Here is a 27,950-nt window from a genome sequence, read left to right on the forward strand (position 1 = left end):
AGAGCAGCCCTAATTTATCGAGCAACTTTTACGGCTGCTCTGGAGCTGTCGGAGAGGACAGAAACACAAGCAGGAAGCTATAAAGGCTGCCTGCTTGTGCTTCCTACCTCTCACCTCCCAGCCCCCCCCCCCTTATTTTTTTTTTTTAAACCCTGCATCTTTTCTTTATTTTCCTGGTGGTCAAGTGGACCCTAACCCCCCCCCCCCCCCCCCATCCCAAACTTTTTTTTAAACTTTCCCTGGTGGTCCCCATGACCCCAGAACCTTTTTAAAAAGTTTTCCCTGGTGGTCCAGTGGACCAAACCCCTTCCTCCTGCAACCGACCCACACCCCTGCCTGTACCTTTACAATGAGGTAGAGGCAGGAGGTCAGGAGCAATGGCTCCTCCCTCCTGACTGGAACAAAATAGTGGTACTTTATATGGTGTTTAGCCCTGCCCAGTGCATCCCAGAATGCACTGGACAGGGCCTGGGTGCTGCCATTTTGTTCAGGGCGGGCCTGAAGCAGAAGGGAGGAGCTGTTGATCCTGCCCTCTTGCCTCCACCTCATTGTAAAGGTACAGGGAGGGGCAAGGGGGGGGGGGGGTGTGCACACACAGGGGAAGAGGTTCTGTCCAGTGGACCACCATGGAAATTAAAAAAGGTTCGTAGGGTCATGGGGGGGGGGGAGGTTGTGGTCCACTTGAAAAAAAGATTGGAGGGGTCGGGGAGGTCCAGTGCATCAGAGTTGTCAAGGCACAAAGGGGGATCCGTGCAGCTCATTTGCACGTGATTAACTTAATCAGCCAGTGCTGAATATTCGCTTGTGCAGTTAATTTAACACCGGCCAAAAACACCGGGATAGTCAAGGCCGGTCACTGGAAACGGCCTGGCCTCAAGTATCCAGGGTCAGTGCCGCAGCACTTACACTGCCTCCTGGGGGCTGAATCTCGGCCTCTTTGTGCTCCTGTAGCAAGAAACAAAAGCGTGACGGGAAAGTCCAGTGCACTTTTTGGCTTCAGTCGTCAGAGCTGTTGAACTTATTAAATTAACAGCTTTAGCTGAAGGAGGGAGGGTTATAGGTGCAGAAGTTGCCTCATATAATTAATTGCACAGCATACAGGTGCCTAGTGTGTGAAATCACATTCCTGCATACATGTATGAATTTGGAAAATGTGTGATCCATGGAGTAGAGACAGAAGAGGTTTTGGACTATACGTGCATACTTCTCTTGTAAAGAATGTGTGAGTAAAATGTCTCCTATTTGCACCTCTGCCCCTAAGCATGTCTGGCATGTACCTATTCTAGATGAGAAAATATAGGTATACTTTCTGGTATGAAATAAGCCCTCGGTGTCTACTAATGAAATAATTCTTCCCATCTTCAGTTTATTAACTGCTGGGGTCCTTAATTGTACTGCACTATCTATTTTTCCCTGATTGCATGGCTTACCCCCCCCCCCCCCCCCCCCCCCACACACTCGCATGCTGTAATCTGGAGTCCTAAGACTCTGGTGAGAGGGAAATGTGAGGGCCAACTCCTATCGTACGGTACCTTTGGAATGAATGAAGCCTGAGATGTTTCAAATCACAGTGCGAGTATGGGCATTAATGGGAAATGCTTGGGTCTTTAAATTTTGGAAAAGGGAAGCTGAGAGTCCTGCAATACTGTCGAGTGGGGCCAGGAAGTGGATTTATTTAAAGCCAGGCTACAACATCCTACAATTGAATGCCGTACTTTGCTACTGTTACACGGTGGCAGTAGGCTTTGTTCTATCCAAACATCTGTGCTTAGTAAAGACTCCAAATCACAATCTCCCTACCCCAACTATGTTTGATAGACCATTGTCCAGCAGCCTCATTGTGCTCCTCAGGACACAGCTGCTCGGAGGGACTGTCATCGGTGCCAAACACAATACAGATGGGCCCTCCCTGGACCAAAGGCGCTGGCTTTGATAGGGATCATTGCAACTGAATGACGGTTACTTCTGCTAGTCTGGCAGCAGACTTGGAAAATCAGTCTTCCTGTTCTCCTCCGCCACCAGTGAGACACAGGAGAGTCTTCCATTTCCGCTCTGAGGGAAGGGATATAATTATATGGAACGGTGCAGGAGACGGGCTTAGCTTAACTTTGGCATGGTTGGTTGCTGCTGTAGACATACTGAGGTATTTCCAAAACAAGAGAGAATCATGGTTTTATTTTATTTTTTTGCACATTCAAGTATTTCTAACTTCTGCCAGCACTGAGGATTGACGGTCCATGGCTTTGTCTTGCTCCTATTAAAACACTCCTGGAACGAGAGATGTTTAGTTTTGCTAACACTTTTTAGAATGTAGTTATGTAGGTAAAAATTTGCATAGTAACATAGTAGATGATGGCAGATAGAGACCTATACGGTCCATTCCAGGCTGCCCAACAAGATAAAATCATGTGATTAGGCTACATATTAATTTGTCCTTTCCATTTTCAGGGCACAAACCTTAAAAGCCTGCCCAACCCTGGCCTTGTTCTCCAGCTACTGAAGCTGTCATCAAAGCCCAACTCCAGCCATGAGCAGGGCACAGACCGTAGAAGTCTACCCAGCACTGGCTTTGCTTCCCAATTACTGGAGTTACTAAGTACCACTAAGTTTTGTTTTGATTCTGTTCTCTTTCCATACAGGATTCCTTTGTGTTTATCCCAATCATTTCTAAATTCCATTACCGTTTTCTTCTCCACCACCTCCCGCAAGAGGGCATTCCAGGTATCTACCACCCACCCTGTAAAAAAAAATACTGCCTGGATTTATTCCTGAGTCCACACCCCTGCAACCTTAATTCATGTCCTGTAGTTCTACCACCTTCCCATCTCTGGAAAAGGTTTGATTGTAGATTAATACCTTTCAAATATTTGAATGTCTGCATCATATCACCTGTCCCTCCTTTCCTCCAGGGTTCACGTGTTCAAGTCCTCAAGTCTCTCATGTGTCTTGTGATTCAAACCCTATGCCATTTTCATCCCTTTTCTCTGAACTACTTCAAGTCTTTTTAGGTCTTTAGCAAGAAACGGTCTCCAAAGCTGAACACAATATTTCAAGTGGGGCCTCACCAAAAACTTGCACAGGGGCATCAACACCTCCTTTCTTCTGATGGTTATACCCCCTCCCCTTTATGCAGCCTAACATCCCTCTGGCCATGGCCACTTTGAGATCCTTGAACACCATCACCCCAAAGTCTCTCTCCTGAGCTGTCTTTATGGCAGAAAGACAAATACTGAATTTGAACTTCTTGCTGACCAAAATTATTCTCGTGAACTCTTTCTAGATAATTATTGCTTATTGGAAGACAAAAACCTCCTTGGTAACATTTCCTCATTCTTATGCAGCCTGCGTCACTGCAGGGAATGCTTGCCATGCTCCCTAGCCACTTAAGTTAGCTCATCTGCCGTCATCTACTATGTTACTATGCAGAAGCCAGTGGATAAATGATGTGTGTGAGCAGCTCCTACACAACTCCAGATTATTTATGAGTCTTGAAAGTGGTACAGGCAGCACAGCACGTTCACAGGTCCAGGAATGGTGCAACTTCAACCCTCACCCTTTTTGATTCATTCCCTCATTCTTAAAGGCTCATAGTACCATTGGTTCTGATTTACTTATTACATTTATACCCCACATGTTCCCAACCTAGTTGCAGGCTCAATGTGGCTTACAAGTAACCATAAAGGCGTTACAAGATTGTGTTGTGGTCAGATGAGGTAGATGTGATTCAGGCGTTATTGGGTTGAGGGGAATGATGATAGTAGGTTGTCCAGTACGATCCTTGATTATGTTGTGTTGCTGGGTGTGGGGAGTTATGTTGGATCAGTGGGATAGGCTTTTTTTGAAGAGCTGAGGTTTTTAATGATTTCCTGAAGTTTAGGTGGTCGTGTATTGTTCTCACAGCATGCGGGAGTCCATTCCATAGTTGTGCGCTCATGTAGGAGAAGCTAGATGCAAATGTTGTTTTGTATTTTAATTGAGCTGGACCCCCACCAAAGAGGAAAAATTGGGTTCACAGTCTTCATCTACCATCTTAGCCTATATGAATTGTGGGTCCTGATTTGTAGCACACGTTTAAAATTAGGCTTCACTCAGGCTGTTTCTTCTCATCCCAGAACTAGATTGCTGTATCAGTTTTCCGGCGAAGCCTGGCTGAGCACTGAAATACAGTGGAGAAGTATTGCAGTACATTATTTGTACTGCTTTTCAAAAGGCTACAGCTTGGTATAACTAATGTGCCAGAACACATCATGTGGTCCCTTCCGTTTGCAGGTCCAGTGTTTAGGTAACACAGTAGCAGGCGTCTAAGAGGTTTCACACCAAAAGGCAGCTGACAAGTTCAGTTTTGGCAGGAGGATTTGTTCAGAAATCATGAGATAATTTTTCCTTCTTAAACACACAACTGTAGTGAAATCAACAGCATCTCCCACGAGACTTCAGTCTGTTGTCACTGCTCTTATCTGAGTGGTGCTTGTTGCTCAAGTGTTTCAAATTTGTGCTAATTCAAGCATTGTTTGTGTGCTTAATAATCTTCGCAGGAGAGACTTCTCAAAAGTGAAGTTACAAGCATCAAGAATAAATATAGTTTCGCACAGGTCTTCAATTATATGCTGGGTGTGAAGTCCCATGTCTACACGTCTTATAGACCAGGACCAAAAACAGCTGATGAGGACACCTGCAAAACCAAAGGCTGATACCAGCTGCTTGCAGCATCGAGGGGACCTCAGTTTCACTTCATTTTAAAAGTTATTCTCACGTTTCCAGACCTTAGAACAAATACGAACAGCTTAAGTCTATTATTCAGGCTCTGAGGCTGCTGTTCTTGGTTAAGTTCCAGCACAGGTTGTACAAGTTCCTGCTGGTTAGAAAGAGTGGTCAGGACAAAAAGAGCATTGGGAAGTGGGAAAAGGGAGGTATGCATGCTTCTAAATTGGGGCTCTATTTTGATTAACACTTTTTATTGCAGCTCCTTGGGACTCTGGGCAAGTCACTTAACCCTCCATTGCCCCAGGTACAAATAAGCACCTGTATATATTCTGTAAACCTCTTTGACTGTAGTTGCAAAAAACACAGAAAGGCTGTACATCAAGTCCCATTTCCCCTTTCCCTTTGTGCTGAGCAGTGGGGAGAGGGCACCATTTCATCTGGGCTCAATATGTGAATTCAGAAAAGGGAGGGGGAAGCTCAAGGACAACTCTAGTCCAGGATATGGTTTTTGTTCAGCAACTGCCCGAGAAATTTCCCAGCATTATGAGCTACTGTAGTGTCTTATATTTAAAACACATCCCTTTCCTCCTCTCCCCCTCCCCCCCCTAAAGTATCTGCACCATTTCTTTCTCTGCTGGTGGAACATAATAGCCATACTGGGTCAGACCAATGGTTCATCTAGCCCAGTATCCCCGTTTCCAACAGTGACCAAAGCCAGGTCACAAGTACCTGACAGAAACCCAAATAGTAGCAACATTCCATGTAGAACCCCAAAGAATAGCAAGATTCCGGAATCCTAAGAATAGCATGATTCCATTCAGAATCTCAAAGAGTAGCAACATTCCATGCTACCAATCCCAGCGCTGAGGCACTATTCTAAATACCACTGAATTCAACATCTGTATAATGAAGCCTTTATTAGGAGACTTCCAGGACTAAAACCACAATTTTCTACTGACTATGGAACAGAACCAGTCTCACTAACTACAGTATTGGGGTTGTTTCCAGATCTTTTCAATGCAATTCTAAGGCATGCACGCACACGCTGTGTTCCTGTGCAATTTAATAGGGGTGCACTTGCTCTCGGGGGAAGAGTTATACATGACATTGCTTGATTTTATAGTTGTCCCCAAACAGGCCCTACTCACACTAACCAAATACAGATGACTCGATAGTCTTTTTACAGTATAAACATACCGTACTTTCACATGTAAACACTTCCCTCCTATTTCTTCATCCTCTGTATATGTGCAGCTGCTGATTTTTATTATTGCTGATTTTTATTATTATTTTTTAAATTGTGAGTAGCATTATTGATCGTGAAACACACCACTTACCTGTCTCTCAGTGAGGTTTTTATCAAGCTCCAGCAGGTAAGGAGTCAGGAAATACTCCGACGGCCTCAGATTGGAAGGATGTATGTGGCTGCATGCTTTTCTCCCTGGGTCTCATCAGGAAAGAAAAAAATGGCCAGAGGCAGGCAAGCTACACCTTTCTCCAACATTTTTCTTATTCTGTGAACTTCTGTAGGGTAAGGGAAAATTATTGCCCTGAAGTCTGAAACGGTAAGGCCCTTGCGGGTTGGCTGGAATTCATTCTAGAGGCCGACTGAATTTGGTTACAGCGCCAAAAGCAGTCCAAAATCCTTTTTCTGTCTGGTTTCAGTTTTGGTCTAAAGGTTATTTTAATTTTCGGTTTTAGCTGAAAATGACCATGTGTTTTCAGTGGAAGCTGAAAATATGTGCTTTGTCCCATTTCCATCCTCCTCCCCCTGAATAGGAGTTGCCCCTTCTCCCAGACCCTGTGAAGGCCCCCCCTCCCCCAAGCCTATCTTACAATCCATGGTAGTCTAGAGTGATCCCGTTACTCCTGCCCATTCCGGCTCAGCTCTCAAAATGGCTGCCATGACTGGGGCATTTGCTCCTGCCCCAACTACACTAATCAACCACTTCAGTATATAGAACCCCAAGGGACTGGACAGATTACAGCAGCAGTGGCAACCTGTATACTCAGAGGGCTGCATGAATGGTCCCTACTGGGCCCTATGACCTAATATCGGAATCGGAAATGCAGAGAGCTCCATAGACCACCCGTGATAAATTTTTACTTGTTTCCATACTGCTAGAGTGGCTATTCCAAAAATACTTCTATAAAATTGCCACAACTAAGGATAAGGTTTTCTGTGTATACTTCCCATGATTTCACAGGTGGGCCGCAGATTGCTCAGCCCTGAATTAGAGCAATGGCATTGGCTTCTGGTCTTTGATGAGTAATGCATTAGGGATCTGCACACTGTGACAATACCTACGCATGCCAGTCTCTCTCATGCATATTCATTAGGAGGACTGTCCGTGTAATCTAGTGGTATTCAGAGGGCTGCCAGTTCCAACATGGGGTCTCGGCAATCGTGCAAACTAATGGAAAGAGAACAGGAAGAGCTAAAGTGCCATCTGCTCCTTCCCTGGCTAAGGAACCTAGCAAACCCCACAAAATTCGGCCAAGGATCCAGTTCAAGTACCACCACCAGTGAATTTCTCTGCTGCTGCATTATGGAAACCACACGCTGCTGGCTAAGCAGCACATAGGAAGGGAGCAGTCCAGGCTCCCACTGCGGAAACCCACGCAGCGCAGCTCTCATCAGCTGAAGTGAATGCAGGTTGGGGGAGAGGGTATGACAGAAAACAATTAAAAAGAAGGCTGTGCTGTTATTATAAAGCAGACTTTTATTTATTACTCAAAACACATCCAAACTTTCACTACTGGCCTTCAACAGGGCAGGTCTGTGAATCTCCAACTTGTTAAGACGACTGTTTGTGGATCCACACTAATTCCCTCATCACCACACGCAGCTACTTTGGTATTTACAATTTCTGCTCATTAAAAGTGATGTAAAAATAAACAGGACATCTACATTTTCCAAAGCAGCCCAGAGTAGGAAATCATATTTTTTATAAAACCCAATATCTATGAATCACGTACTGAACTTCAAAAAAATCACAAGGTAGATTAAAAATAGTTATGATACAGTATTGCCTAATATTACAACAAATAATTTATATAAAAAAAAACATTCATACAGAATTTCAAGTCTACAGTTAGGATGATTTTGGGATTAAGTGTAGTGCAAAGAGCTGGTGCGGTCACTAAGAAATCGATGCACAGCGGTTAAGGCACCTAGTGAACCTGTAAAATATTGCCTGCCAATTCACAGCAAATGTTTCACTTAATAAAACAGACACTTGTTCAGCCCCTTTCACTAACTGCAGCAGTGTGAACACATCCAGTGAGTTATTACTTGGCAGCCCTGGTGCTACATCTGCTGATGTCACAACCGCTAAACATCTAAGATTCCGATTGTACCCTTTTAATTTCTGTTGCCCTATTCTGTTGCAACGGTTCTCCACATAACCAGTTAAATTGATTTATTTTAAAGTGGGCGGTGCAATATCCTGCGTTATACGCACTCAGGAACGGAGAAAAACAAATTAACACAGCATTTCAACATAACCAACCCAACTTCCCGAGACAAGTCAAGAGTAGACTTGCATCTCAAGAGGATTCCATCACAGTTCGTGAATTTCCCTCTCTGTACCATGATAAATATCAATACACTACTAGGATAATACCCAGGCTAATTCTTCAAGTATTCTCTGGTCAGCTTGCTGGTTGAAGGCAATGTCCAAAAATGTAATGCAGAGACTTAAGTAATTGTTTCCCAATTCCCAAGGTATCACAGATGTTTAAACACACTAATTCTAATGCCACTTGCAATAAAAGGAGAAAAACAAAATCGGTGATTAAACATCATTACAAGTGATCATTTTCAACATTAATCTGCTCTTCCAATGATTAACGTGGTGAAAAAGAGCTGCTAAGAAACCTACATCAACTGGTACTTCAATATACTGTTATAATTCATGCTTCTCAAGTACTTCAAAGGTCTAGAATAAATTATCAAATGCTAAGCTGTCCTTTTGCGACAGAGCCCGTTATTCTATACAGTAGTCTGAGGAATCCCTGAGAAAGATCACTCTGGCCTCCAGGATCAATGGCCAGCTGCAGACATTAAATAAAAAAAACCCTTTCTATCCTCTGCTGCCAACAGACCCAGGAGTTGCACACAAATCTTGTGGAGACTAGGAGTTTGCTAAGGAGCGAGAGGAAAACTTCTGTGCGGCTAGAATTCTAATCTGCCCTAGAATTAAAACAAACCCCCCCCCCCCCCCCATTGTTTCTCCCCCTCCCCGCAGCAGTCTCTGCTGTTCGCCTTTCCAAGGCTGCGTGCCTGGGCTGCTCTGAAACCTTCACTAACAGAAGGATTGGAGGGGTGCCTCTTCCTAGTTCACACACTATGCCATTCAGCCAGCAGGAGGCAGACTTCAGCAACAATAAATGATGCATAGTAACATAGTAGATGACGGCAGAAAAAGACCTGCACGGTCCATCCAGTCTGCCCAACAAGATAAACTCATAAGTGCTACTTTTTGTGTATACCCTACTTTGATTTGTACCTGTCCTCTTCAGGGCACAGACCGTATAAATCTGCCCAGCACTATCCCCGCCTCCCAACCACCAGCCCCTCCTCCCAACCACCGGCTCTGGCACAGACCGTATGAGTCTGCCCAGCACTATCCCTGCCTCCCAACCACCAGTCCCGCCTCCCACCACCGGCTCTGGCACAGACAGTATAAGTCTGCCCAGCACTATCCCCGCCTCCCAACCACCAGCCCCGCCTCCCACCACCGGCTCTGGCACAGACCGTATAAGTCTGCCCAGCACTATCCCCGCCTCCCAACCACCAGCCCCGCCTCCCACCACCGGCTCTGGCACAGACCGTATGTCTGCCCAGCACTATCCCCGCCTCCCAACCACCAGTCCCGCCTCCCACCACCAGCTCTGGCACAGACCGTATAAGTCTGCCCAGCACTATCCCCGCCTCCCAACCACCAGCCCCGCCTCCCACCACCGGCTCTGGCACAGACCGTATGTCTGCCCAGCACTATCCCCGCCTCCCAACCACCAGCCCCGCCTCCCACCACCGGCTCTGGCACAGACCGTATGTCTGCCCAGCACTATCCCCACTATTATTAACTTTTCTCTATTTGGTTGTCCACCTTCCATATGCATTCTACTATGTTCAAATATCCCACCATTCACTTCATTTCTGCTGGCTGATTGCTAAAGAGTGAATTAGAACTGACCACAGCCAAAAAAATGGACAAAACCCTCAACATTCAGTCATTGCTTCTCTGACCATATTAGCACTCTCTAAAATGAATCCTGTATCCTAGGAGCACTCCAGTGTTGCTACTTAAGACTGAGATTTCTTCCTCTCGTTGGCTGATTTGTCATCAATAAATATTTCACTGATGCGACTAATTCAGTTCACCTTCACTCCTCAGCATCACTAGCTTCCAATTTTATGGATTCTTCACTTCCAATTTATTACAGTTCTTGAAACAAATGATAAAAGAGAGGCAGTGAAAACCAGCAGATAAAATAGGAGACTTGGGAGTAAGATCCTACTAATTCTGAGTAGCCAAATTTATTGACTATCCTCAACTTTCAGACTTGTTTTTCGGTGTTAATGAGCACCACCAGCTATCAAGAACGCTCCCAGTGAGATGACGGATGATCATCCACTGGACATTCTGTCATTATAGGCCCCAACATCCACATAAAAAAATGTGCATTCACCTTTCATTCATTCTCAGAGCCTAATCATTACACACACATTACAACACACACACGACTACTTGCTGATGGTCCCTGGAATGAGTATAAGGTTGAAGATGAAGGGCAATTTGTCCCAGTTCTACTACGCTACATTCCTTTGGTCTGGACATACAATCGGGTCGATATGCATCCGCTACGACAGTCTCTGAAGTCTTCCTGATGTAGCCTTTGGCGTTACACAAGGCTTCCAGGCCACGAGACCACCGCTAGAGTGACTCTGTTTCTTTGTTCCTTCAGCATAGGAATTAGCTGTGCGTTGCTCATGCCAGTAGCAGACACGCCATTCACAGCTACTATTTCATCTCCACACCTGTTTGTTAGAAGGAATGTGAATGCCATCAGTATGAGGACTGTACATACGTAAGTCACTACATATAAGAATGTATACCAAGATGAATGGTCTGATTTGAACATGATACTTAACCATAATACCTGACCTAGGGCTGGGAGGGATAGGGAATAGGGGAAGGGAGGGGGAAAGGAGACGGGGAGGGAGGGGAATAAAGAAATGTAAAACTATTGATGACAGAGGGGATTGACAAATGTTCATACTTATGTTAGAAAATGTAAAATTAGGCGTTTTGACATTTTGTACTTTTGTTGGTGGTGTTGATTCATCAATAAAAAAATAGAAATTTGAGAAAAAAAGAATTTATATCAAACTGTATATTTGTCTTAACATCCTCTCAAAAACCTGAAATTGCCTTGAGGAAGTTTCTGTGCAACAAGCACCAAGTATGGGAGATGGGGCAGATCTCGCCGTTCAACTGGGCATTCTCTCACGGGTCAGAAAGTCACTATATGCCCATTGCTTGGAGGATGGCCCAAGCTCACGAGCAGTAGACTTTGGTAGACAAACATCACAAAATAGACTTAAAGCTCAGGAAAGTCAACTGCTAGTGCTTTCTATGGGCATCTCTGCTTTGCGACTTCCAAGTCAGCCCTGCTCAGTTTTCTGTATGAAGTTTGCTTCCTCTGCCACTGCTCAGAGGAACTAAATTGTTTGGCTCTATCTAGAAAACTGGACAGACATCAGTGTTAAGCTGCGGAACTCTTCGCAGGAGGATGTGGTAACAGTGGTTAGCGTATCTGGGCTTAAAAAAGGTTTGGACAAGTTCCTGGAGGAAAAGTCCATTGTCTGTTATTGAGATGGACATGAGGAAGTCACTTCTTGCCTTGGAATTGGTAGCATGGAATGTTGCTACTCTTTGGGTTTCTGCCAGGTACTTGTGACCTGGATTGGCCACTGTGGAAACAGGATACTGGGTTAGATTGACCACTGGTCTGACCCAGTATGGCTATTCTTATGTTCTTATGAAATAAGTGGGCTCTTGATCTGGAGTGAAGGAGTAGCCTAGTGGTTAGTGCAGTAAGCTGAGATCCTGGTGTACTGGGTTTGACTATTCTTTGAGTGAAAAAGTATTTCCTCCTATTTGTTTTAAAAGTATTTCCATGTAATTTCATTGTGTCCCCTGGTCTTTGTACTTTCTGAAAGAGTGAAAAATTGATTCACTTTCACCTGTTCTACACTACTCAAGATTTTGTAGACCTCAATCACATGCCCCTCAGCTGTCCCTTTTCCAAACTGAAGAGCCCTAACCTATTTAGCCTTTCCTCAAATGACAGCAGTTCCACTCCCTTTACCAATTTGATCGCTTTTTGTTGAACCTTTTCTAAATCCGCTATATCTTTTGTGAGATACGGCGACCAGAACTGAATGCAATACTCAGGGTGAGGTCACACCATGGAGCAATACAGAGGCATTATATTTTGCATCCCTTTCCTTATAATTCCTAGCATCCGGTTTGCTTTTTTGGCCACCACTGCACACTGGGCAGAAGATTTCAACGTATTGTCTACGATGACTCCTAGATCTTTTTCTTGAGTGTTGAGTCCTAAGGTGGACCCTAGCATCAGGTAACTATGATTCGGATTATTCTTCCCAAAGAGCACCACTTTGCATTTGTCCACATTAAATTTCATTTGTCATTTGGATAGTCAGTCTTCCAGTTTCCTAAGGTCTTCCTGCAATTTTTCATTGTGGGGTCAGTGGGACATATTTCAGAATTAATGCCGTCACCGGAACACTAACATCATAGATGATAGCAAATGTCTGAAATATACGTCTGCTATAACGACCCCAACCACCCTTTCCTCAAGTCCCGGAAAAACAAAAGCTCCAGCACTTCGTTGGACAAAAGCAAGAAGCGAGAAGCATAAAAGCATACAATATGTCATACTTCAGCCTCCCGTCAAAGAACGCAGGTGTTGCGGGCACGATGGTTTTAATGAAGAAGGGCTGGTGTCCTTTGGTCTCCTCAAATCCTCCCACGATGCTGAAGCCCCAGCTTTCCCAGCTGCTTTTCTGCAGGGTGATGTCTCGGCAGTAGTGCATGGAGCTGAAAGGGAAGATGGCGTGATAAAAGTGGCCATTTACTCAAGCACGTCTTCGGAACCTCTCTATCAACATGCAGGTGGTTAGACAGTTTTATCAACGCTCTTCGACTTACCGGCAGAGATGACATTCCAAAGATAAAATACACATTAAGCACCACTTTAATATACCAATAATATGGAACCATTTCACTAGAACTGCTATTTTTCAACTAATAGAAAATGTGTGTATAGTGTAGATCAGGGAATATTCTTGTTGACGTCTAGGTTATTGCATAGACAACATGTGTCTTATTTCAAACATTAAATGATGTTCCTACGTAATCATTTCTATATTCTTGGTTTTAAAGTGAAGTCACCCCCACCACCATTTAACTAAGGCTGGTATCCTGTCTCAGCTACTGTAGTTGTCATGAGTCCTACAGATTCTTCAAGAGGCCTCTCTTCCCCGGCCCCATCTGTAGGGTGAACAAGAACCAGAAGCTGTTCTTCAGCTACTCCTCAAATGGAAGAGTAGCTTAATGATTACAGCAGGATGCAAACCAGTGAAGCCAGAGTGCAAATCCTACCAACATGCCCTAAAACTTTGGTCAAGTCTCTTTACCCTCCACTGCCTCTGGTACAGTCTTAAGGATAGTTCTACTAAAAGGTGCTACAGCATTATTTACTGCAGGTCCCATCTATTTAATATGTTACACCAGCAACATGAATTACCAAGGTACTGCATTGTAGTGCATCGAAACCTTAGCCGTCCAGGAAAGCCAAATTCATGGTCCTGCTGTTTTTTTCAACTTGGTCCCTAATGACCTTAGACACAGGAAGTTTGACACAACCAAAAGTCCCAAACTATAAACTTCCCGATTTCAAATGTTACAGAGCAGAGATGATTTTTGAATATCATAATATCAGAAGGGAATCCTTTACTTGGCGAAACTTCATTGGTTACTCATAAGGGTAAGAATAAATTTTAAGCTGCTTTTGTTTTACATGGCAAAGTCCCTAAGTATATGGAGAACTGGGGAATCTGGTAGTAACTGGCTAGGAGTTTACGATCAGAGAACAAATATTGTGTATCTTTACCTTCTGTCAAATCTGTTAGACTTAAAATTTGGTATAAGAGACTTTTCATTGGTATTCCCTCACATTTGCATATACGATATAGAAAGCTGTTTTAGTAATGTTTTGAATGTTAAGGAGAAATTGTCAAATTAAAATTGATAAATTATTATTTGCCTTGAACCAATTATTTTTTTTGGTTAAGCGGAATATAAATGTTGATGAATTAAATTAAATCCTCTGTGCTTATCCCAGGCTTTTTTTGAGTCCAGATACAGTCCTCGTCTCCACCACCTTTGCTGAGAGGCTGTTCCATGCATCAATCACCCTTTTCTGTAGAGAAATAATTTCCTTAGATTGCTCCTGAGTATCTTCTTTCACCTTTACCCTATGACCCTCATCCCAGAGCTTCCTTTCAATTGAAAGAAGCCCGCCTCCAGTGTATTTATGCCATGGAAGTAGTTAAATATTATCTGAACTCTGCTCTCCTTCCTTTCTTCTAAAGTATACATATTGAGATCTCCAAGATTGTTCCCATACGCTTTCTGAGGACGTCCACTGACCATTTTAGCAGCTGCCCTGTGGACAGAGTCCACCCTTGTTTATATCCTTTTGAAGGTGCGGTCTTCAGAAATGCAAATTGTACTCTAAGGGTCTCTTTTACAAAGCCGCGTTACCGATTGTCGGTGCTGTAATGGAAATCATGATCATTCTATATGTATATATATTAGGATTATGCTTACTCTGTTATAGAATGTACATGCTGTAGGATAATAGAATTGTATCTCACTGCAGAATAATAATTACTGAAATAAGTTGCTGAAGTTAGAAAGGTCATATATATATGTCATGCTTGTAATTAACTAGCTTGTTAGTAAGAAATAAGCCAACATCATCTTAGAAGTCCGGAATGCCAATTGACTGGGAAAATAACAGAGGTGCACGTGCCTTATCTACAGCAGCTGGAGGGGGCAAGAAGGGGATCATTATATGTTCTTTCTTCTTGACCAGAAGTACAGCACCTGGTGAGCTGGTGATGGTAAAGATAACAGTATTCTTGGATATTTAAGGTTGCAATGAATCAGTATAGTCAGATTGTGAACTGAGATTTCTTGTTCATCTATTCTCCCTGTATACAGGAATTTTACAATAAAGATATATATCTGAACCCAGAGTCTGCAGCTTCTTTGGTAAGAGGAAATTTTTCCATAACAGGTGCAGCAAACGAGAGGAAGCCCAATCAATTCCTATGGGTTTCCTTTCGTTTGCCACGCGTGAATTGCTAGCGTGGCTTTGTAAAAGAAACCCCAAATGAGGTCCAACCAGATACATACACAGAAACTCTATCGCCTCCTTTTTTATGCTAGTCATTCTTCTCCCTATGCACCCAGGCATCTTTTGGACTTTCGCTGTCATCTTCTCTATCTGCTGGCCCACCTTAACGTAATTAAATATGATCACCCCCAGATTCAACTCTTCTTTCATACCCAGAAATACTTTACCCCCTGTAAACTGAACATTTTTATTAGTACTAACCTTTAGTTGCCTCACTCTAAAACCATTGCTCAAGCTTTGTTAGATCTCTCTTCATGTTTTCCACATCTTCCAGGGCATCTACCTTGTGGCAGATATTACATAGTAACATAGTAGATGACGGCAGAAAAAGACCTGCACGGTCCATCCAGTCTGCCCAACAAGATAAACTCATATGTTCTACTTTTTGTGTATACCCTACTTTGATTTGTACCTGTCCTCTTCAGGGCACAGACCGTATAAGTCTGCCCAGCACTATCCCCGCCTCCCAACCATCAGCCCCGCCTCCCAACCACCGGCTCTGGCACAGACCGTATAAGTCTGCCCAGCACTATCCCCACCTCCCTACCACCAGCCCCTCCTCCCAACCACCGGCTCTGGCACAGAGCGTATAAGTCTGCTCAGCACTATCCCTGCCTCCCAACCACCAGCCCCGCCTCCCACCACCAGCTCTAGCACAGACCATATAAGTCTGCCCAGCACTATCCCCGCCTCCCAACCACCAGTCCCGCCTCCCACCACCGGCTCTGGCACACACCGTATAAGTCTGCCCAGCACTATTGGTAGTATCTGTAAAGGGGCAAACTTTTCCTGACAGCCGTTCCACAATATCCCTTATAAAGATGCTGAAAAGAACCGGATTAACGGCTGATCCCGGCGGCAAACCACAGGTAACATTCCTTTGCTCAGAATGAACTCTCCCACTCAACCACTTTCTAACCCAGAGAGCATACCAAGGATATTCGGTTTATTTATTATCGCCTTATATGGAGCAGAGCCAAAGGCCTTCCTGAAATCTAGGTAAACCATGTCTACTATTCCCCCTGATCTCTCCTAACAATACGCAACATGACGATGCTGCCTGCTAGGTAGTGTGTTATAAACAAAGACTTAAAATTTGAGGGTGCAAAGGGTCAGATTTAAGGAAAAGACAAAAGCACAAGAGTCCACAAGCCTGTTTGCTTTTCCAGGGTGGATGTAGTTCACCTTTTATTCTATGAATTATATTTAAGCAGTTTCAGAAAATGACAGAAAACAACTACAACCTGAAGGCTTTTCCCATCCTGTTGTCCCTACTTTTCCAAAAGGAGAAGGAAAAATGATTTTCGAAACTTGCTGCACAGTAGCGGAACACTACACCCTAGCTTCCATCTGCAGGGCCTGTCATCTTTCTTACCATTGATAATGTCTGTCACATCAGATAAGCCTCAGAGCAGTTCACAGCAAATGAAATCATGCCTAATGATGAGAGTCTGGAAGTACCGTAACAAATGCAGAAAAATAGGGGGAAAAAATTATGTTCTTAACTAATAATTTTCTTTCCTTTAATCATACCAGATCTTCAGAGCACCATTGCTTGGCTAATTGAAATACTGAACATTCCAGGCTGCACAATACCCTTAAGGGGCAGATCACTTGGAACTATGTCTCCTTCCGCTGGTGGATGGGCATAACTCATTCGTCTGGACTGGTCTGGTATAGATGACAAGGAAACCCCACTTAAAGTGACTCCAATGGACTGCGTCACTGGAGAATATGCCTCTTCTTTTACCCAAATGTAGTAAAGCCCCACTATTCAGCAGATATTTCCCTTCCCAAGGGGGCTTACCATCTATGTTTGTGCCCGAGGCACTGGAGGGTGAAGTGGGAGCACCAGTGGGATTAGAACCACGGCTTCCCTGTTGCTCTAACCATTAGCTTACTCCTCCACTCCAGCCTTGTGGGAAGTAGAGGGACCTTCCAAGCATACACAGTATAGATGGTAGAACCAAGCCTCTTTATAAGCATTTCACCCAAAAGGAGCAGGAAAACTGCTGGTACCAGTTATTTAAATATGCTTATTACCAAGAGAGTTTCCTGCTTCAGCCCTCCCTTCTCAGGCAGCAACATACAGGGAACATAGGAAGAGATAAGCTGACAGTACAGCGATCAGTGCAAAGCTGTTCTGCTCCGTAATCCAACCCCACCTCCGCTCAAGTCGCTGGCTGTGACGCTGCTAGTTACCGGAGGATTCTAGACAGGTAAATGTCAAGCTGTTGCTGTCTAAAGAGTAAACGTATAATCAAACAACTTACCTGGGGAGTGCAAGCCACATAACCCAGAGTGGTGACCACACCGAGTCATGCTCTCCGGCCGTGTCAGCGGAAGCTTCCTGGGGATCCATGGTCCCGTCTGCTGGAAGAAACTCCAGTGCTTTTAGCACTACGGCATGAGAGGCTGCATTGGACTTCAGTACTGAAACTGCCTCCGAGTAAGTGAGCTGTGTCAGATCAACTCCATTAATGCTCAAGAGTACATCTCCTGTAGATCACAAGGGACAGAGTCTGCTTACCAGTGACAGCTCAAGGTGCACCCAGAAACTTCTGTTCAAAGACATGGCCTAACTTCTTCTATGTTACTTCTATTTTTTTTTTTTGTTACATTTGTACCCCGCGCTTTCCCACTCATGGCAGGCTCAATGCGGCTTACATGGGGAAATGGAGGGTTAAGTGACTTGCCCAGAGTCACAAGGAGCTGCCTGTGCCTGAAGTGGGAATTGAACTCAGTTCCTCAGGACCAAAGTCCACCACGCTAACCACTAGGCCACTCCTCCACTGTTACTACTGTTTGAGATTCTAAATGGAATGTTGCTATTCCACTAGCAACATTCCATGTAGAAGTCGGCCCCTTGCAGATCACCAATGTGGCCGCGCAGGCTTCTATATGGAATGTTGCTAGTGGAATAGCAACATTCCATGTAGAATCTCCAATAGTAGGAACATTCCATGTAGAATCTCCAATAGTAGCAACATTCCATGTAGAATCTCCAATAGTATCTATTTTATTTTTGTTACATTTGTACCCTGCGCTTTCCCACTCATGGCAGGCTCAATGCGGCTTACATGGGGCAATGGAGGGTTAAGTGACTTGCCCAGAGTCACTATGTAATACTTTTGTAATTCTTTTTCTTTTCTTCTCATGCTCACTTCCTTTCCTATATTCGTTTGGGACTGTAAGCTAACCTGAAGCCTCTGACACAGGGGGTACAACATATACATGAACAAAGCAAAGAAACAGAGGCCATCATGCCAGCTTTTCAGCTAACAATGGATTTTCTCACAACTTTGTTAAACTTGCTTGTAAGAAGCCTGATGTATTCAGGGCTCAACACAGAAAGGTGCATAATTTTGTGGGCACCCGATACAGAAAAAGTGTTTTGTGTAGCAGGCCAACTCCACACGAAACCTTGCCTTACAGCTCAACGCATGCATATGAATGCAGTTTACTCCAACAATGAGGAGGCTATGTACGTGGAAGGCTGAAGGGCTGAGTGCAACAGCGGAGCTGTAATGCCACGTCTGAGGTGCTGTACAGCTCACCTTGCATTTCGCTCCGAGGGTCGTTTGAGGTGACGTCTTGCACTTGACCTTAGATGATCCAAGATTCCCAGTGATCTAATGGACTGAATCCCCCATGCCCTCCCTCACCAGCCTGACGACCTCCCTTGACCCTGACTCACAAGTAAGCCCTGGTACTTTAGTAGACCCCCTTGCCATCTACTTCTTTGCATTATTTGGTAGGCTGACTCCTGCAGGTACTTCAGGATGAATTGCTAGGGGTCAGGAGCTGCCATTTTGAATGAGAGCAGTGCCAGATGGAAAGAACCAGTTCAGGGAGGGGAGAGTATCCACTATACTACCAGGGATTTATTTTTTTATGTCCAGGGAAGGAGGTGTTTTTTTTTTTTTGGGGGGGGGGGGGGGGGGGAGGGATGCAACTAGACTATCAGGGCTTGTTGTGTGTGTTGAGGAGAGGGAGGGAAGATCTGGTGAGGTTTGTTTGTTTTTTTAATGTCCCCCTTCCCATCAGTGCATGAGACAGTCCCTGCAGAATACTGTGTGGCATGCACTATTTGTTTTTCTGACAATGCACGCTTTTTAATACAACAGTAATCTGCACGCTCATTGCTTACTGCGTCCAGGCAGTGAATTCTGTGGGAAGTTCATGTTAGAAGCCACATGCTCAGCCATCAGTGCACACATTTCTGAATCAACCCCTCAGTTAGCTCTTTTGACGATCCAAATGGAAAAGGTCCATCTTCCCTCAGAAAAATCCCAAACTTTCACCTTATTCCTACCCATGTAACTCCATGTGGAAATCTCAAATGTTAGGTCTCTTCATTCTGCAATACTTCCTACTAACAGTTTATTGATTGTTCCCAACTTTGATTTCTTTGGTTGCAATATTGCCTGTGACTGCCACGGTTAGATCAGAGAGGCCTGGGAATGGAGCTGGCAACTTAACCGGATCGAGGCAATATTCAGTCCACTAACCAGTTAAGTCAGCGAATAAAGTTAGGACAGCAAAAAGGCCGTCCTATCTTTACCAACTGAGTTAGCCAGGAGCCAGTCTGAATATTGGCCAGTGCCCAGTTAACTTCTGGATGACCACACTGAGTCAGAGATTCAATGCCGGAGCCTACAGAGAGCCCAGCACTGAACATCTGGGCCAAATTCAGCCTGCAGCTGTCACAGGCTTAAAAGCTGCTGATCTTCATGGGCTGAATATTGGGCTGTTTCATTCTTACGCTTACAGGACAGAATAGAAATGTAACCTAAGTTAATTGGACTGTTTTCATCTTTGCTCTCTGCTATCGACATGTTCAGAAGAGAATATAAATATATAAAATTGATATCTGCAAACAAATTTAAAAACTAAATAAAAGACAAAAAAAGCAGGATTTTTGCACTTAGTGGTAAAATAGCCCTCTTCTTGAAATGTCAAAGTTTCAACGTCATCTGCTCCCTTCCAGTACCCTGCAGCTACATTGTGAAACATTTAATGCAAAACATTAAAAGGCTTTAAACGCACTGCAACTCATCCGTGCTCACCTTTCTTAATCCGGCCATCCCGGAGAAGGCATCCGACGGGCTGCACGCTGGACACATAAATGGGAAGCTTGCTCCCCCCTCCGATGGTTATTCCCAATGACTCGCGGGGCTCCTTTCTTATTGTCACGATCTTTTCTTGGCATAAAGACCCCACAGACAATTCCTAGAAAGGAATATAAAAATCCAAATCTACATAAAACTGATACTGACCTTTCCAAATCTGAATTCAAGGCAAGTTAGTCAGGTAGAAGAAATTATTTATCTTCTCCAGAGAGCTTACAATCTAAGTTGGTAATTAAAGTAATGCAGAGTGAAGTCACTTATTCAAAGTCACAATCAGCAACAGTGCGAGATGCAGAACTTGAACCCTGGCTTCCCTGGTTCTTAGCCTTTTGCTCTCAACACTAGGCTACTCCTCAAGTCCAGCCTTGTCACACTGGGGGGGGGGGGTGGGGGGGTGTGGAGGAAGAGGAATCATTCCCAGCACACGGTACAGGTGGTGGAAGCAAAAACCTTTTTCACAGCCTTTCACCCAAACCCGGCTGTTTCTTTATGGGAAAATCACATTCCCTTCTTATTTTATCTGATGCAGCACAGTGCAGAAGCCATGTCCAATGCTCCGGAGTAGCCTAGTGGTTAGTGCAGTGGACTTTGATCCTGGGGAACTGAGTTCGATTCCCACTGCAGCTCCTTGTGACTCTGGGCAAGTCACTTAACCCTCCATTGCCCCTGGTACAAAAATAAGTACCTGAATATATGTAAACCGCTTTGAATGTAGTTGCAAAAACCTCAGAAAGGCGGTATGTTAAGTCCCAGTTCCCTTTCCCTATTTGAGATTCTACATGGAATGTTGCTATTCCACTAGCAAAATTCATTGTAGAAGTCTGCCCTTGCAGATCAGCAAAGCGGCCGCGCAGGCTTCTGTTTCTGTGAGTCTGACGTCCTGCACATACGTGCAGGACGTCAGACTCACAGAAACAGAAGCCTGTGAGGCCGCTTTGCTGATCTGCAAGGGCAGGCTTCTACACAGAATGTTGCTAGTGGAGGAGTAGCCTAGTGGTTAGTGCAGCAGACTCTGATCCTAGGGAACTGGGTTCGATTCCCACCGCAGTTCCTTGTGAGTCTGGCCAAGTCACTTAACCCTCCATTGCCCCTGGTACAAAAATAAGTACCTGAATATATGTAAACCGCTTTGAATGTAGTTGCAAAAACCTCAGAAAGGCGGTATGTTAAGTCCCAGTTCCCTTTCCCTATTTGAGATTCTACATGGAATGTTGCTATTCCACTAGCAAAATTCATTGTAGAAGTCTGCCCTTGCAGATCAGCAAAGCGGCCTCACAGGCTTCTGTTTCTGTGAGTCTGACGTCCTGCACGTATGTGCAGGACGTCAGACTCACAGAAACAGAAGCCTGTGAGGCCGCTTTGCTGATCTGCAAGGGCAGGCTTCTACACAGAATGTTGCTAGTGGAGGAGTAGCCTAGTGGTTAGTGCAGCAGACTCTGATCCTAGGGAACTGGGTTCGATTCCCACCGCAGTTCCTTGTGAGTCTGGCCAAGTCACTTAACCCTCCATTGCCCCTGGTACAAAATAAGTACCTGAATATATGTAAACCGCTTTGAATGTAGTTGCAAAAACCTCAGAAAGGCGGTATATCAAGTCCCCTTGCTTGCAGCTTCTCTACGTTTTAAATGCATGTATTCGAAACACCCGGTGTTTATTCTTAACATTCAGGAGAATTATGTGCTGTGAACCCTAATATCAGAAGCTTCAATTCCCAAGCTTGAGCTGCCAGTATTAGGCGGGAAGAAAAAAGGAGACACAACAGTCACAACATGTACTGCCCCCAAGATGAGGGGGAAACCCCCCACTCAAACTGTGCCCTGCTTCCTACAGAAACATTGAAGAGGTGGGTGTCTTATGCATTTCATTCAGTTTTTGTTTGTATTTACAAGCATAGCATAATCATGATAATACTATTTAGAACATTGATTTTTTAATGTGATATTTTGCTGTATATATATGTATATTTTGATTTATGTGACATATTATCATATATATATATATATATGTATGTTTTGATCTATCTGTTCTTTTATATATATGACTAGCCTTTGAGCCCGTAAAAACGGGCTATTATAGGAAGGGGGGGTTGAAAGGCCCGCCCCCACCGCCGAGTTTGCCGCCGCCCCTCCCCCTCCGAGTTCACGCCCCCGCACCGAGCCGTCACCACCCACCTTCCACCCGGCCGGGCCCTCACTCCGCTATTGAAACAGCGAGGGTCCGGGAACGCAGCACTCCGACATCGCCCTTCCTTCTTCTTCTCTGCCTGTCCCGCCCTCGTGTGACGTAACGTCGTCGAGGGCGGGACAGAGGCAGAGAAGAAGAAGGAAGGGCGATGTCGGCAGCTCAGCAGTGCTGCGTTCCCGGACCCTCGCTGTTTCAATAGTGGAGCGAGGGCCCGACCGGGTAGAAGGTGGGTGGCGGCGGTGACTCAGGTGGGGGGAGCGTTAGACGGCGGTGTCCCTCCCTTAGCAATGCGCAGTACAGACCCTCTGTGTTCCGCCCCCCCGTCATCACGTATTGACGTGGGGGCGGGGCAGAGGTCTGTACTGCGCATTTGCGAGTGAGTACGGTCACTCGCCGTTTCTATGTTTGATATTTACGATATATATATGTATGTTTTGATTTATCTGTTCTTTTATATACATGTAAATTCTATGGGATTTAGATTGAATATTTTTAATTTTAATTTCAATTTTAACTTTATATTTGATTATTTATTATATATTATTTTGTTTTGTAGCCCCTGAAGCAGCCCAGTAGGGCGAAACACGGCCTGTGTCGGGCTATTGTATGCATATTCTAATTTATTATTAAAATCATTTTTATCCATCAACGATCTGCTTTGTATATTTTCCTGCTTCCTACAGAGGCAGAGGTGGTCACAGGGGCAGAATGGGGAGGTCAAACTGTAGCTCCTTGAAACTCTCAAAACCCACAACCGTTAACGGACCGCCGGGAGCACTTACTCTGTGGTATGCTGCTTTCTGTCGATGTTGATGCTGGCTGGGCCTCCTCCGCTGATGTACAGGACTTCCACCATTGCTGCTGCTACTGCTACTGTTATTAGATGCACTCCCATCCTCAGATGCTTCTGCCAACGGAGTCCCAGCCTGCCTCATCACCACAAAGTTAACTCTGGTCTCGCTGGACTGAAACCAAAAGGTTGAAAGATAGGGGCAAACCTTCTGTTACAGGGTAAGTTCCATCAATAGAAAGTAGCTAAAACTAGATTCATGCCCTTTTGCTTGGCAAATGTAAAGCTGTGAACAGTACCAACTGGGCACAAGGACAGAAAACATTTCGGCAAAAGTGAAATTACTGGATCAGAAGTCTGAGCTATGGGAGGTCCTTTTAAGCTACTGAACAACAGATTTGTGTGGTCTCAGGTGGTCACAAAACATCTTTCACTCTGGATAATTCTGTTGGTGAAACAGGAAGTCACCAGTGTCTGGGTGGGTAAAAGAATGCCAGATGTTTCACAGTGCACACGCTTTTACCCACAGTAAGCACGTATTTTGGTCTGTTAACTCGCCCTAAAACATTTACTTTAACTAATACATTAAATCTACCAAAAATACCCAGTAGTCAGAGATAAAAGCCCAATGTACTAAAAACTAACTGAAAAACCCACAAAGGGGAAGGGGCACTCCTGGGTGTGGGGCAAATGTAACTGTTGAAAGGATTTGATTTTCAAATTTCCACACACACTTTTTCCCACAGACCTGACCTATACAATAAGTGAACAAGTATCCTCAAGGCAACAAAGTACTCGAATATGGCCATGACAAACTCTCCTAATGGAGAAACAATGTACAGGAGAAAACCATATTCAGGGTAATCAGAAATCAAGTCCTAGAATATGGAACCATGATAAGAGGCTGGGAGGTTTAATCCTCCATTTGGTCAGGGTTCAAATGACTAAGAGGCTCATTTTCAAAGCACTTAGCCTTCCAAAGTTCCATAGGTTTCTATGGAACTTTGGAAGGCTAAGTGCTTTGAAAATGTGCCTCTTAGTGTCCCCAAATGTGGTGGTGGAGGCAGGTCTAACATGGCATTTTCTTCCCCATTCTACAGGTCTAAAATCACAAAGGGGGTCATCCTCTGTTCATGACTCAGACCTCATGTGGACCTTGGTCCATTCCACAGCTGCCACGTCAGCTTAAGTGAAATTTTAAAAGGCAGAAAAGGACATCTACACTCAGATCAGTTCAACAATCCATCAGTATGTGCTTTACTCTGTCTTCAGCGACATTTACCCAGAAAGCTCACTAGACACGTCCCAACGCATGTGCACGTCAGCAATTACCATCCAATGAAGACATCGACCAGTGAAATCTGAATTTGTCTATGTGATTTATTTTGCCATTTGCCAAAATGACTGCTGACAAGGAGACCACAAGAGCTTCAGATCATGACATGTTCCTACCTGAATTATGTGGGCAGCAGTCTCAGGCGTGCCCTGGCGCACATCCTGCCCATTGATGGAGAGAACCTTATCGTTAAATTTCAGCTTCCCATCCTTGGCAGCCAACCCACCATCCAGCAGATCCAGAATGAAGATCCCGGCCTCATCTGTCTTTCGGATCAGTTTGATACCCAAAGGCTCCGAACGGTCCCTCTTCAGCAGGGTTACATGGATGACTTCTTTGCAGGAGCTGCTGCTGGTGTCTCTCCGAGCAGCTTTGGTGGAGAAACCCTTCTCCTGCAGTACCATGAGGCGCAGCACAGCGCATGGGTGGCGGAGCAGGGAAATGGCATGACTATGGGTAACGTTGCTGACATTAATTCCATTCACCTACAAGAGGGAACACACTCATAATATGCCACATCATGATTATAAAGCTGGGTTGTAGAATGTTTCAGATACTGCTTGCCCCAGGATTGGTAGCATGGAATGTTGCCACTCTTTGGGTTTCTGCCAGGTACTTGTGACCTGGATTGACCACTATGGGAAACAGGATACTGGGCTAGATGGACCACTGGTCTGACCCAGTATGGCTATTCTTATGTTCTCCTATAAAAGCAGGGCTCAAAAGTGTTGCCATACTGAGACAGACCGAAGGTCCATCCATCCCAGCATCCTGTTTCCAACAGTGGCCAATTCAGGTCACAAATACCTGGCAGAAACTCAGATAGTAGCAACATTCCATGTAGAACCCCAAAGAGTAGCAAGATTCTAGAATTCTAAAGAATAACAAGATTCCATGCAGAATTTCAAAGTGTAACAACATTCCATGTAGAACCCCAAAGAGTAGCAAGATTCCATTCAGAATCCCAAGTACATAAGTGTTGCCATACTGGGACAGACTGAAGGTCCATCAAGTCCAGCATCCTGTTTCCAACCGTGGCCAATCCAGGTCACAAGTACCTGGCAAGATCCCAAAACAGTACAATACATTTTATGATGCTTATCCAAGAAATAAGCAGTGGGTTTTCCCAAGTCCATTTTAATAATGGCTAATGGACTTTTCTTTTAGGAAGCTAGCCAAATCATTTTTAAACCCTGCTAAGCTGCTTTTACCACATTCTCTGGCAATAAATTCCAGAGTTTAATATCCACTCAGCTGCTTGTGCATTTTATGATTCAGGCCAGGGCTGCTGCACAGGTGAATATACCAAGTGCTAGAGCTCCATGCTACTACCATTGCCAGAAGTGGAAAAGCTCCTGAGCTGTGGCCAACCATTCCTTTGCTAACAGCGCAGCCGTCCCTGTGCATGGGACCATAGTCCCATTAGAGACTTGTCCCTGGCACATCACTGGAGAGGAACTGTACCTAAACTCCCCCCTCCCCCCCACTATATCCTCTAGGCCAGCAACAGTCCTAGTTCAGGCTACGAATACCCATGAGATGTAGGTAAACAAACATCTTTTCCTCCCATTAGTGCTCACTGGTTGGGATTCTCACTGTTTTGAAGACTGCCTACGGTACTCCTCTGTTACTTTGTCACCCAAAATTTTAAGAGAAGAACTAGGACACCTTTAGAATATGTCCCCCTTCTCCTTATAAAATTAAAAAGATGAGAGGAGCATTCACAGTCCCTGAGAGGCGTTTAAAGCCCACAATTCTGAAAGGATGAGTAACGAAGGAAAACATTCCTCATGATGTCAGATGCCAGCACTGGTTCCACGGTCCCTTCCCTTTCGCTACTGCTTCCACTACCCTCTCCAAAATAAATACAGCAGTCAGCCTCCAACCGAGGAAGGCAAAGATTTTAGAGCGGCTGAGTCAGCAAAGCAGGATGTTTGCAGGGAGCCAGCATCCTGCAACTCAGCCAATTATAGGTTATGAAATGAACAAACTAGAGGTGTTGGATGGCCATGTTCCATGTTATACAAGGTCAGGGCTATTTTCCAATTAGTGATAGTCAAAAACCACCACCTCCCCGCCCAAGCCAAACAAAGAATGTTACAGATTCGTTTATGTAAGTATCAAGATGGTTAATTATAATTCAGCAGTTCAAATGTTCTAAAACTCATGCACAACTATACTGCTGCCTAATTAATGAAATCTCCTCTTTATAAAGGAAACGGACCATCAGAGGTGAGCTTCCATAAAGCGCTAGAAGAGGTGAAACACCTTATATCATCATCAGTCCCTGCAGTTCTTTTTATCATTTTTACTTTTTCTTCAATTTTTTCTTAAATCTTTATTAATTTTCCACAAAACTTCTCACATTTACTTTTAGATATTCACTAGTATTTATCTTAAAATATTCTTCATATTATTCAGAAACTAGTAAAAAAGGCCCGTTTCGAAACGCTATGAAACGGGCGCTAGCAACGTAAATTCCCACCCATCCTCCCTTCCTTCCCTCCCGAGTTCCATACCCCTCCCCCCTCCCTCCCAGTTCAAGGGCCCCACCCGAAGCACATCCACACACCCACCCACACATATGTCCCTTCCTCCCAGTTCAAGGGCTGTCAAGCCCCTCCCACCGCGTTCCAGACTACCCCCTCCCTCACATTCAAAACCCCCCCTCCGCTTTAATGTCCCCTGCACCCCTCTACCGCGACCGTTTGTACAACACCCTTTCCTCCGAAATACCTCCCCTGAAGCCGTCACGTACCTCTGCTGAGCTGACGGATCAAGTTCTGTTCTTTCTCGGCTGCGGGGTGTGACTTCTTGATTGAGCATCTGTTGAAGTCTATGTGCGTGCGTCTGACATCAGACGCAAGCACAGAAATGCTCAGTCATGAAGCCACGCCCCGCAGCCGAGAACAGAACTTCGGATCCGTCAGCTCAGCAGAGGTACGCGACGGCTTTGTTGATGCGCCGAGCGGGGGGGGGGGGGGGGGGAGGTTGTTGCGCCACTCCCTGCCACTTGCTCTGAAGTGGCAGGGAGCGGCGCAGTGACAGCTGTTTCCCAGGCAGGGGGAGGAGTAGGGAAACACGCTCCGCGTTTCCCTACTCCTCCCCTTGCCTTGGAATCAGCTGAGAATGTGGGCGGAGCTATTAAGATGCCTACGAGCACCTCAGGCTTCAGGCTTCACTGCAAGGCTGCTGGCGTCAGAATGTTGGAGGTGCTTTTTATTATATAGGAAGGGAGATAAGCGCCTGTTTTATAAAATGTGTTTCACCTCTTCCAGCAGTT

The 27,950-nt window shown here is 44.8% G+C and overlaps 1 protein-coding gene and 1 long non-coding RNA gene across 9 annotated transcripts in view; both read right to left on the reverse strand.

The window, feature by feature from the left end:
* The window catches only part of LOC115474703 (ligand of Numb protein X 2-like), a 132,389-nt gene that overhangs the window by 38,167 nt on the left and 66,272 nt on the right, over positions 1 to 27,950 (reverse strand). For 7 of the 8 annotated variants that reach the window (XM_030210325.1, XM_030210319.1, XM_030210324.1 and 4 more), the window contains exons 5-10: positions 24,784 to 25,152; positions 23,324 to 23,506; positions 20,295 to 20,457; positions 17,499 to 17,724; positions 12,681 to 12,839; positions 9,746 to 10,750 (exon numbers count right to left, since the gene is read on the reverse strand). In XM_030210325.1, coding sequence (XP_030066185.1) covers positions 10,615 to 10,750; positions 12,681 to 12,839; positions 17,499 to 17,724; positions 20,295 to 20,457; positions 23,324 to 23,506; positions 24,784 to 25,152 — 1,236 coding nt within the window. In that variant the 3' untranslated portion in view covers positions 9,746 to 10,614. Of the gene's footprint in view, positions 1 to 9,745; positions 10,751 to 12,680; positions 12,840 to 17,498; positions 17,725 to 20,294; positions 20,458 to 23,323; positions 23,507 to 24,783; positions 25,153 to 27,950 lie in introns of those variants that run through there. The other variant, XM_030210326.1, reaches the window with a different exon arrangement.
* Positions 7,408 to 9,171, reverse strand: LOC115474706. The gene is made up of 2 exons (XR_003942891.1): positions 7,944 to 9,171; positions 7,408 to 7,878 (listed from the first exon to the last, which is right to left on the reverse strand). It is a non-coding gene; the product is annotated as an uncharacterized LOC115474706 (long non-coding RNA).

Source organism: Microcaecilia unicolor, chromosome 7 (assembly GCF_901765095.1).
Source record: "Microcaecilia unicolor chromosome 7, aMicUni1.1, whole genome shotgun sequence".
NCBI classification, from domain to species: domain Eukaryota; kingdom Metazoa; phylum Chordata; class Amphibia; order Gymnophiona; family Siphonopidae; genus Microcaecilia; species Microcaecilia unicolor.